Source organism: Lampetra fluviatilis, chromosome 8 (genome assembly GCF_964198595.1).
Source record: "Lampetra fluviatilis chromosome 8, kcLamFluv1.1, whole genome shotgun sequence".
In the NCBI taxonomy this organism is placed as follows: domain Eukaryota; kingdom Metazoa; phylum Chordata; class Hyperoartia; order Petromyzontiformes; family Petromyzontidae; genus Lampetra; species Lampetra fluviatilis.
Genome location: NC_136282.1, coordinates 355,711 through 368,182, shown reverse-complemented (window position 1 = coordinate 368,182; position 12,472 = coordinate 355,711). Strand labels below are relative to the sequence as shown.

General features: G+C 41.4%; 1 protein-coding gene across 3 annotated transcripts in view; it reads right to left on the bottom strand.

Annotated features, from left to right (window-relative positions):
* Window positions 1-12,472, bottom strand: part of UTP20 (UTP20 small subunit processome component) — a 117,590-nt gene that overhangs the window by 66,935 nt on the left and 38,183 nt on the right. For all 3 annotated transcript variants that reach the window (XM_078858830.1, XM_078858831.1, XM_078858832.1), the window contains exons 32-36: window positions 9,045-9,195; window positions 6,342-6,429; window positions 6,075-6,218; window positions 5,147-5,200; window positions 619-771 (exon numbers count right to left, since the gene is read on the bottom strand). In XM_078858830.1, the coding sequence (XP_078714956.1) occupies window positions 619-771; window positions 5,147-5,200; window positions 6,075-6,218; window positions 6,342-6,429; window positions 9,045-9,195 (590 nt within the window). The remainder of the gene's footprint in view (window positions 1-618; window positions 772-5,146; window positions 5,201-6,074; window positions 6,219-6,341; window positions 6,430-9,044; window positions 9,196-12,472) is intronic.

The window sequence follows — 12,472 nt, the reverse complement described above, 5'->3', positions numbered from 1 at the left end:
ATAGCTCTTTTTCAGAAGCGACCAAGCCATCGCAAACGATAGCTCAAGAAAGTGGCTTATCACAAGTAAAATACTCTAAATGCACGTTTATAAATGTGGAGGGAAAAACCGCAGGACCCGGAGAAAAATCCACGCGAACACATGAGAAAACGCAAATTCAATATATATAAAGCTGTCGGGGTCAGGATCAAACACACAACCTCCTGTATACCAGGCGAGGTAGTTAACATCTCTTGACAGTGCCACCCGAACGCCATAAACATTTAAAATCAACAGCCTCCGTAGCACGGAACCACATGACAGTAGCACACACACACACACGTTGGCTCATTGGCTACCTTGTGTAACAACAGCAGGTGGTGCTCAGTTACCATTCACTCCATTATCTGCTGAATATTCTCAGCACCACAGCCCCTCCCCTCTTTAATCTTCATGGGACACAATTCCTCAGTTACAAAGACTTCAGGTGAAAACCTAGACAATTTACAGCTCTTTGTCAACCCACTGCTGGACGACAGCTTCCCCACACAAACGACATCACCATCCCCACGCGCCTTGCTCTGATGGCGCAATGCAAGTCGCTCGTGCATACGAGCCGAGCGTTCACACTCGACGCACCTGTATGGAGTAGAAGCAGTTGTGCAGGAGTGGCAGCAGATAGCCGCTGTCCACCTTCTCCATGCCAGCCACGTACTTTGTGGCCGCCTGGAATGCCTCGAGGCGGATGTCAAAATTGATATCGTCGAGATGCCTGCGATCAAAGGCATTCATCTGCAGCACGCACACAAATGCACACACGTGCACACACATGTAACAGAGGCAAACATAGCAGAGTTCAAATACAAAAAGCTAATCAAACACATTCTTTGGCTCTTTCGGTAAAGTCACGTAGATAGGTACAAAGAAAATAATCAAGAATCAAACACACTGAACAGCATTAATTACCTACCGCATAGGCACAATTTGAGTCAAAATAATAAATTGCACTGTTAATGAATATAATTTATGTACAAGTATATATGTTTTCTAAGGTACTGTATAATACTTAATCATCTGTAAAATGGATACAGGGAAAAAAAAATACTTTGGTGAGTAACAATCCTTCAGCACAAAAGGTGATTTTTTTTGGGTTAAGATCACGTAAGTATAAATGTGTCATTAACCCTCCCCCACCCGACACAGCCAATTAGTAAGATTTGTCACGTAAAAAAAATGTGCCAATGAGTTACTAGTTCACCACACCGGTGTATTGGAGGGAATTCTGGCAAAATCACCTGATGAAACTGGTTGTAATTACCAGCGAAACTCATCATCAACCGATTGGAAATATTCACACATCCATCCAAACTATAACCAGCCCGGTGGTGCCATGGTCAGAGTTCACGGCTTGTGTGACCAAGTTAAAAAAACAATTGAGTCCATATGGTTCCTCATCCCTCTAGGGCTCGATAAAATAAGTTAGAATCAGAATATTTATTTAAACTGTGGGAGTCCAAAGTTGCTGTCCAATGGATTGATTCATCTTTGACATTGTAATTTGGAATTTTCACTCTCGAACCAGGCTACAGATAGGAAATGTGTGCCTCCAAACACTTGTTGATGAATAAAACCACATTGACAGTCCAAAGCGCAAAGTCATGGGGCTAGTGCATTTTGTCCCAGTGAGCATTTTATTTTCACGGAAAAGGATAGGGAATGCAAGACGGTGCTTACTGTGTAATATCGTACATGACTACACACACCAAAAAGATAAGTAAATTGATACTGAAACAACAGTCACATCAAAGTTGTTCCGAGAGGGGAAAACAATCCCACGTGCCAGACTTGCATACTCAAAATAAAAACATAGTTAAACAATAGTTTTTTTTCAATATCCAGAACATATATATTTGACTCACCTATTCATTATGAGATCTCTTTTACCAGTGGCAAAATATAATGGAAGGTTTTTACCCTTTTAACTGGTACAAAACTGACACCTTTATTCAAGGCATCATGTTTGCAATGACCACAACACAAGTAGTCAATAAAGCAAACAAAAAGAAGCAACTCTGATAAGGATAATAATATGCACTGTCATTGAAGTTGATTGGCCCACACCCGAGACGGCTTTCTTTAGAGCCTAGTCCCCATTGGTGTAGGGCCAGATGACACCAGAAGGCGTACAACTCAAAAACAGTGCAATATCAGAGTATTGAGAGTTCGGGGTAAACATTTACACTATGAGATCTCTTTTACCAGTGGCAAAATATAATGGAAGGTTTTTACCCTTTTAACTGGTACAAAACTGACACCTTTATTCAAGGCATCATGTTTGCAATGACCACAACACAAGTAGTCAATAAAGCAAACAAAAAGAAGCAACTCTGATAAGGATAATAATATGCACTGTCATTGAAGTTGATTGGCCCACACCCGAGACGGCTTTCTTTAGAGCCTAGTCCCCATTGGTGTAGGGCCAGATGACACCAGAAGGCGTACAACTCAAAAACAGTGCAATATCAGAGTATTGAGAGTTCGGGGTAAACATTTACACTATGAGATCTCTTTTACCAGTGGCAAAATATAATGGAAGGTTTTTACCCTTTTAACTGGTACAAAACTGACACCTTTATTCAAGGCATCATGTTTGCAATGACCACAACACAAGTAGTCAATAAAGCAAAGAAAAAGAAGCAACTCTGATAAGGATAATAATATGCACTGTCATTGAAGTTGATTGGCCCACACCCGAGACGGCTTTCTTTAGAGCCTAGTCCCCATTGGTGTAGGGCCAGATGACACCAGAAGGCGTACAACTCAAAAACAGTGCAATATCAGAGTATTGAGAGTTCGGGGTAAACATTTACACTATGAGATCTCTTTTACCAGTGGCAAAATATAATGGAAGGGTTTTACCCTTTTAACTGGTACAAAACTGACACCTTTATTCAAGGCATCATGTTTGCAATGACCACAACACAAGTAGTCAATAAAGCAAACAAAAAGAAGCAACTCTGATAAGGATAATAATATGCACTGTCATTGAAGTTGATTGGCCCACACCCGAGACGGCTTTCTTTAGAGCCTAGTCCCCATTGGTGTAGGGCCAGATGACACCAGAAGGCGTACAACTCAAAAACAGTGCAATATCAGAGTATTGAGAGTTCGGGGTAAACATTCAATCAACTTCAATGACAGTGCATATTATTATCCTTATCAGAGTTGCTTCTTTTTCTTTGCTTTATTGACTACTTGTGTTGTGGTCATTGCAAACATGATGCCTTGAATAAAGGTGTCAGTTTTGTACCAGTTAAAAGGGTAAAAACCTTCCATTATATTTTGCCACTGGTAAAAGAGATCTCATAGTGTAAATGTTTACCCCGAACTCTCAATACTCTGATATTGCACTGTTTTTGAGTTGTACGCCTTTTGGTGTCATCTGGCCCTACACCAATGGGGACTAGGCTCTAAAGAAAGCCGTCTCGGGTGTGGGCCAATCAACTTCAATGACAGTGCATATTATTATCCTTATCAGAGTTGCTTCTTTTTGTTTGCTTTATTGACTACTTGTGTTGTGGTCATTGCAAACATGATGCCTTGAATAAAGGTGTCAGTTTTGTACCAGTTAAAAGGATAAAAACCTTCCATTATATTTTGCCACTGGTAAAAGAGATCTCATAGTGTAAATGTTTACCCCGAACTCTCAATACTCTGATATTGCACTGTTTTTGAGTTGTACGCCTTCTGGTGTCATCTGGCCCTACACCAATAGGGACTAGGCTCTAAAGAAAGCCGTCTCGGGTGTGGGCCAATCAACTTCAATGACAGTGCATATTATTATCCTTATCAGAGTTGCTTCTTTTTGTTTGCTTTATTGACTACTTGTGTTGTGGTCATTGCAAACATGATGCCTTGAATAAAGGTGTCAGTTTTGTACCAGTTAAAAGGGTAAAAACCTTCCATCACCTATTCATATTTTACAGATTATAGCAGAGTTGACATGCCGGCTATGCCACCACCCACACCTAACAGAGTTCTATTCGTTTCTTTTTTTATGTTGAGTTATTTATTTCCGCTGACCAGGAAGTACCCCATAGACAGTTAAAAAAATATGCTCTGAGCTCAACAGAAACATTTACCGTATCAGCCATATGTCTGATGCTAAGAATGTCATGAGAAAGTAAGCAGTTTTCTGTGTTATATTTATTGGCCTCTTTTGTCATTACCAAGATACTGAATGACATGAATGCCATAAATACAGGAGGTGTCAAGACGTCTAAACGACAACTATTACAAGGCATCGAGTCTGTATTAACGACACAGTTGAGGTAAAACATGCCAACAGGGAGCCTGAGAGGCTGTCTCTGGTATAGGCCAATCAGTTCCAAGCAGAGTTCGTACAGGATAAATGCATATGTGTTTGCACGTTTTACCACATGTATATCTTGTTTGTGCAGCTGTAATGCCTTGTAACAGGTGTCTAGTTGGTGATTGAATATCTTAACACCTCTATTTATGCCAGAAAAGGTAAATCCTTTTCTAACATTTTTCCTTGTTCCTTAAGCCACTGTTTGTCTTTGGTAGCAGTCACTCTTCACATACCTGTACAATGACTATGCACAAAGGCAGTCCTCGAAATACGAAGATCTGCACTTACGAACCAGCTTCTATGAGATATATTTCTTTTTATCGACTTGCAAACGCGAACTCGCACTTGCAAATGGAACCGCGGAACGATTTTGTTCAGCGAAGCGATTCTCTGCGAGAAGTAATGAATCACAGTAGCCCGCTGGGAGTGAGTTTGTGAGTGTGTGAAAGTGAGTGTGCGAACGTTACCTGGTGTGGTGTATAAACATCACCAGCGGTTAGCACACTGCGTTACAAACCCGACGACTCGAGTTCGATTCCCGCTCACGGCTTACACCAGTGACGATTATTTGAACCGGCCTTGGGCCTCCCCCAAGTCGACTCAGCCTCAAATGAGTACCTGGTGCAGCATGTAAAGATATCGCCACTCGGGAGCCAAAAGCGGTCGGGCGTGGTGTTTGCCACCCACCCCCTCGTGTATCGTGCCGGCCTTCAGTTGCTCGCTAACAGCACTTGCCTCAACAGTATGTTAAGGCTATAAGGGGGATCTTTGTCTATGTACACTGACGACACATACCTGTACAATGACATCTGTGATGTATGTGACTGTATTGTCCAGTTCCCCAAGGGTCTGTGAAAAACAACACATTTGCAAAAAAACGCAATCAATTAATACAACCAAATAATCACAACATACAAGTTATTCAGATTTGATGTCTTTACAAGAATGTAGGCCCTTCTCACAAATCAGGAGGCATAACTCAAGCAACACATTTAAAAGTGAGCAGAGTAAATGGAATAATATTTCCTACTTCCCATATCTGTCTCTCCAGTACGGAGCGATAGTTGGACAATATGGTTCCCCGGGACAATGTGGTTACTCATGGACTTGCTAATGATGATTGATGAGACAAACGTTGACAGGGTCACGTGAGGGGGAGCACGGGATCCAATGGCGGCGAAGTGTAATAAGGGCGGAGATTGACAGAGCAGGTGCGGCGAGTAGAATTCGAGAATAGGGGCGTGGCCGGACCGGCAGAGGCATAAGAGCCGTCGCGAGCCGGACCTGGGGGGCTGTTGGTGGGGAACGCCGTCGTCGTCGCCTTGGAACGGGTCGTCTCCGTCGTCTTCGAGATGTCTTGAGACTACAAGCTATGTTGTCCCAGAATAGTTTCTTCTCATTAAGTGTATATAGTCACTCGTGGTTATTTGTTGAGTTGTCAGTGGACTTTATTCCAATAAATATACGGAAAGACAAGACGGTGTCAATGAGAGCTACATTACAGCAGTATTGGTTTAATGCAAGCAAACTCTGGATCGCTTTTGACATTGAGTGTCTTGTCAGCAGAGGCAGGCTTGCTTGAACCAAAGCTGGTAAAACGGAAGATGTTTATTAAAAGGCAAGGACTCTCTCCGAAAGATATGGGTCCCAGTTTGACGCAAAACTATCCAAAACATAACACAATACCATCACAAAGCGTCGTTTGTGAATGCAATGAGATTACCTGGAAGACGGCAGAGAGGGCCTGTCGAGAGAGCTTGTTTTGGAGGCATGACAGGAGACATGCCAGAGGCTTGAGGTAACTCCCAGGAACAGAAACGCGTTTCAATAGGTTCATGATTGTCTCCAGGATGTCCACCTCCATGTCCTGCATTCACATGCACACAGCCAGCAATGTCAGCTTAGTAGTAATCCTAGTCAAGTCACAGTATAACAGCATAGGATGCGAACAGTCTTGGATAATTTCATATTGACTTGTGCGTCTAGAAACCTGTCCAAGGTTGGCTTTGGAGAGGTAGGGCACGAGCAGACCGATGAGAAGAGAGCTCTGCTCCTCGTTCACCACGAACTTGCTCACTCTGCGAAACCACAGTTCCAATTACCAACATGTCAGCAGAGAACCTGAATAACTGATGAAAAAACACAAGCCAGATAAAATCAAGTGGGATACCTGTAACATGAATGTGTGAACTGCACATCGAGTGCAATATACATTACAAGCAGTCATTGCTTAGCAGACATTGTCATCCCGTAGAACGCGATCTTTGTCCTAGAATTTTTTTTTTTTTAAATGAATAAAATCCCAAAACCTAAAAAGTGCTTACGAGTGAACAGAGCGCTGGCCAAAGGAAAAACAACAGTCAACATCTTTATTTACATTCACTCAGCCAATGAAAGCGACATACTCTACTCAACCAAGCAACGTGGGCGCCACTTAGAGCTATAGAGCTCTTTTTCAGATGCGACCTGGCCACAAATGATAGATCAACGAAGTGGCTTACCATGTGGAAAATTATAGCAGCCAAATATTCTAAATGCATGTTTCTAAATGTGAAGGGAAAAACCGGAAGACCTAGAGAAAAATCCAACACGACCACAGGGAGAACATGCAAACACCAAATATACAGGCGTCAGGGTCGGGTTTTAACCCACGACCTCCTGAATACCAGGCGAGGTAGTTAACATTAACATCTCGCCACTGTGGCGATTCTATTTGTGCTCACTTCTCCAGGAACGCACCTCGAGTGCTAAGCAAGGTCTGCATGTAATTGCTCCATTAGCTGATACGTAACATTATACAGTGGTACCTTGGTATACGACCGCTTTGGAATACGTCGAATTTGGTATACGTTGTGTTTTGACGAAAAAAAAATGTCTTGGGATACGACGTCTTGCTTGGAATATGACGCGCTTGCTAGAACTTGTATGGGTCTGGATGAGTCACCACATACCCGTGTCTACCCCGTTCACGACTCCTCCCCTTCCTCACCACCATCCTCGTAGGCTATCAACTCCTCTCAGCAAGGTAAAGTGACGTAAAAAAAAATTCAATTTATTTAGTGTCTAAATTATTTTATACAACCCCATTAATCTATAATATGCCACATAAAATATAATTTCTTATACTCTGGAACGGATTATTTCCTTTCCCTTTATTTCTTATGGGGAAAATTCGTTTGGGATACGTCATTTTCGGTATAAGTCAAACCTTCTGGAACGAATTAACGACGTATACCAAGGTACCACTGTAATATGATTTGCACATAACATTGCATATATTCTGAGGCTGAAGACTATATTTTAATAGGTCCAGCCCTAAATAAATAACTTTGTGATAAATGCATTAAAAAATACTCCTTTACAGTGATGTGTATGTGTGTAAATCCAATAAATGTAATGTTAAATGGGACTGATATAATGTACTGTTAAAACTTGCCAAACAAGGAACCAAAGTATATAAAGTGGTATTATAACAGCCATCCCAAAACTGTGTTGACCAGACTGTAACAAACGTAACACAATGAATGGAACACTTGTGCAGCAAGACTAATACAACTTAAACTGTGATTACTGCCTGTTATAAATCATGGAAACATGATCATCACTGTTTCATGACACAGTAAAACATGCTATTCGGAATGAAAGAGCTCATTCAGATCTATAAGAGTGCCTCTTCACCTCATCATGACACTGAGTGCATAATTAGAATAAAGTACTGAAATTGGATCGTTATGTTTTAATATTGTATACTGTATATACTCAGACATCATTATAATACCCAGGATGTCCTGTCTGCATTGGGACAGCCTGAGTGCAAACAACACACTGTACAATCGTATTTGTGTATAAACTAAACTATTTTGTATTTTACCAGGTAGAGCCCACTGAGCTCTTTTTCAGAGGCGACCTGGCCATGTGTGAATTTACTGCAGTAGCCAACTAATCTAAAAGCACGTTTCTAAATGGAGGGAAAAACTGGAGGGCCCAGAGAAAAATAGGCGCAACCACGGAAAGAACATGAAAACTCGGTTTTTTCGGTAAAGTCACGGTGGTAAAAAATTAAAATAAATAAAAGTCAAATAAAAATAAAATAAAAATCACGACGTTTCGGAGACAACACAAGCCTCCGTCTTCAGGTGGAACCGTCACAGCACGATAGCTGTATCAAGTAAGAGAAATTCCAAGAAAATAGTCCTTGTATATATACTGGTTGAGGGTGGGAGGAGCCATGGTAGGCCCTGGATATTAATATTGTGAGGTTCGGTGCGGCTGAAGCACGCTGTTAGGAATGAGCCTTTGTTGTGTAGACTGGTTGAAAAGAGTTGTTAAGGTGAGGCTGATGTAAAGGTGCGGCTGCTGTGAACCAGGCATCGTCTGGCCGGGATCGAACCCACGATCTCAAGCGTACAAGGAGGAGATAAAATCTCGGCACCGCAGTGCCCCATAGTAAAGTCATGCCTATATGTGGTCAAGTATAACTGAAAAAACTATTTAAAAACTATATATGAAAAAAACTAGATAAAAACTATATATATTTGACATGTCAAATTGCACTCAGGGTCGAATAATTAACTTTAAAATTGATCGACCATAACATGCCACACAGCCAAGGTTGCCATTCAATTGTAAGACAATAACAGCATGGCTTGCTTTTACGAGTGAACCTTTGCATAAGATTCATCCGAGTACTAACCGAGACAAAATGTTGAGGTTCTTGGAAACTTGATCGTGGAATTTTTTGCTGTTCATCTTGTCACGGTCCTTGACAACGCCCGCCAGGTACTGGAGGATGCCCGTTACGTGTGGCAACAGCAGCCGTGTGCCCAGCTCCAGCTGTGTCCCATCTACAATGGGGAAAAAAGGTGGCGATGATGCAACGGCTTCTCATCATCGGTTCTATTTCTCTTTCTGAGGCGTCCTGTGATATTTGAAATGTCTTAAAAATAAAACGTATAAAAACGGTCAAAAACAAGTTAACATTATTTGTTGATGCTGTGTTGGCAATAGTGCACGAGCACAAAAAACTCAACACATTTGACAAAAAATTGCCTTAAAATTAAATATATAAGAGACATTTCACAGTCAATGGCCCTTTGTCATCTTACCTATAAACGTCATTCTTTGTCTGTCCGTCTGTCTGCGCATGCTCGCTTGCGGGGGATTTGGCTCTCGGACCGTGGGGTTTATGTTTTTGAAAAGTAGCCGGATACCACGAAAAAGTAGCACGCCGTAAGCACCGTGGTGAGCCAGCGCTATTCCGTTTTCCCATCCGTAAACTTAAAAGTAGTTAAATTAATTATTGAGTGCAATTTCTCTTAATTTAATAATTTAGCTAGCCACTCGGCGCGGGACAAAGCACGCAATTGTGCATGCGCGAAACGCTGACAGGGGTTGCCCCTAGCAACGCACACACGATCGGCAAAAACTTTCATTCGCGTTACGAATGCAACAAAAAAACACAGAACACTGAGGTTAATTCTTTAGTGTGATGTCCTCTTCTCCCACCACCCCAATGCGTCCAGTTACTACTATAGAGTCCGTACATATTCATATTATAGCGCTTAGATAGTATTATTGAAGCGCGGGCGGGAGGAGCAGCCCAGCCCCCAGCCTGCCAAGGTGCCATCTCGGCCGGCTGGCCAATCTAGGCGAGGCCGGGGGCTCTGCACGGGACTAGGCCTCACCACGGCAACGTTAAGTAAGTTATATTTTACTCTTTGCTTCTTTCAGTAAAGTCACGTAGAAAGAAATTAAATTATATAATAATAGAATACGACGTTTTGATTGCAACACAAGCAACCATCATCAGGTACAAATGAATGAGAAAACAAACACAGTAAACTTGGAAATATAATGCAATACAACACAAAGTCAGCCAACACAACAGTCAACAACCCCAACCTGGTTGATTACGTTCTTCCAAAGATTGCTCAATTTGAGGGAGAGGGAGAGACAAAAGTTATATTTTCTTGCTGCTTTCGCTAAACTCACATACATAGAAAACTGATATTAAAAAAATAAGTTTGGAATGCTATTGCCAATAAACTGCAACTTGAATCACTACCTATGAGATCTTCACTCAAAACTGCTCTAGAGGAGTTGTACACCCCTAGCTGCCACTACTATTCAGTGGCCTAAAATAAAATAAAATGTTTCGCTCCGGATGACCGCTGCAAAGTATTATCTGTGTTTTGATTTATTGTGCTGATCTTAAAGGTGCATTGAAAAATGTTATACTCCGACTGATGCTCCTGATGTTGTGGAGTGACTCATGCAGCCAGCTATGGCTGCAGGGTTTGGTGGTTCATGTTGTTTATGTTGTTTATTGTGAACATTCGGTCACAGTTCCTATGATCACTGTTACATTGCTTTTATGGCTTTATTTTGGTGATTTCGAAAAGTTTTTTGGTTTGGCCATGTTTGTTTGTTGTAGTACGGAGTGAGACTGATGGCCTCAATCTAAGTTGTCTTGTGGTTGTTGTTGTTTGACTTGCATCCCACTGGAATTTTTGCACACAGCGTTGGTGCACGGTGCTTTTTTCTGGAATTTTTGCTGTTTTTTTTCCTGGATTTTCAGTTTGCACAGTCACTTTAATATGTTTTCATGTTCATGTTTTTGTTTTTTGTTTGTTGCGGTTGCACCCAATTCAAGAGCCGAATGGCTCACAGGGCTATACCTAATAAATGAACTTTAACTCTTTTGCTAAACTCACATAGATAGAAACCTATTATTTAAATAATCACCTTGTAAATATTAAATTAATATTTATTGTGTGCAGACAAATAGTATTTATTTTTCCTGCTTCTTTCGCTAAACGCACGTAGCAAAAGAAACCTATAATTTACATTATCGCCTTAGAAATCTTACAATAATATTGTTTGTGTGCAGGCAACTATTATTTCATTTTCTTGCTTCTTTCACTAAACTTATGTACATTCAAACCAATTTTTTAAACAATCACCTTATTTTTAAACAAACATATTTTTTTGTGTGCAGACAACTCATATTTCACAATTTACTTGGTTATTATTTGTATTATTACATGTGTTCCTATGTCCTTGTGTGCGTCTGAGTCCATGTGCGTGTCTGCGACAATTTGTGTGTGTGTGAACGTCCGTGTGTGTATAAGTCGATGTATGTGTGCGAGTTGATGTGTGTGTGTCAGTCGATGTGTGTGTGTGTGTGTGTCAGTCGATGTGTGTGTGTGTCAGTCGATGTGTGTGTGTTAATCAATGTGTGTGCATGGTGTGTGTGTAGACAACTAATATTTCACAATTAGGTTGGTAATTTTTAAAATTCTAATGTGTGTGTCTAAGTCCATGTGTGCGTGTGAGTCCATGTGCATGTCTGCGTCGATGTGTGTGTGAAAGTCGATGTATGTGTGTGTGAGTCGAAGTGTGTGCGTACGTTTATGTGTGTGTGTGTGAGTCGATATGTGTGTGTAACTCCATGTGCGTGTATCTAAAGTCGATGTCTGTGTGTGTGATTCCATATGTGTATGTGTGTAGGGCAATGTGTGCGTAAGTTCATGTGTGTGTGTCAGTCCATATGTGTGTGTGTGTAGGGTGTTGTGTCTGAGTATATGTGTGAGTCAATGTGTGTGCATGGGTCCATGTGTGTGTCTCTTAGTCAATATGTGTGTGTAAGTCCATATGTGTGTGTAGGTCGATGTGTGCGAGTCTATGTATGTGTGTGAGTCGATGTGTGTAAGTCGATGTGTGTGCTTGAGTCCATATGTGTGTGTAAGTCCATGTGTGTGTGTATCTTAGTCGCTATGTGTGTGTGTGTGTGAGTTGATGTGTTTGTGTGTGGGTCAATGTCTGTAAGTCTGTGTAAGTCGATGTGTGTGTCTGTCTTTTTCGCCCAGGCAACGCCAGGTACTTCCCGCTAGTCTTACCGATTAAACGTATTTTTTTGTCTGTCTCTCTGTGTGTGTGTGTGTGGATGAAACGTGCCAAGGATTTGGCTCGCGAACCGTGGGGTTTCCGTTTTAAAAAAGTAGGCAGGTACCACGCGATAAGCACCGTGGTGAGCCAGCGCTATTCGATTTTCCCATCCGTCAACTTTAAAGTAGTTAAATGAAGAATTTAGTGCTATTTATTATTTATGTATTTCCTTAC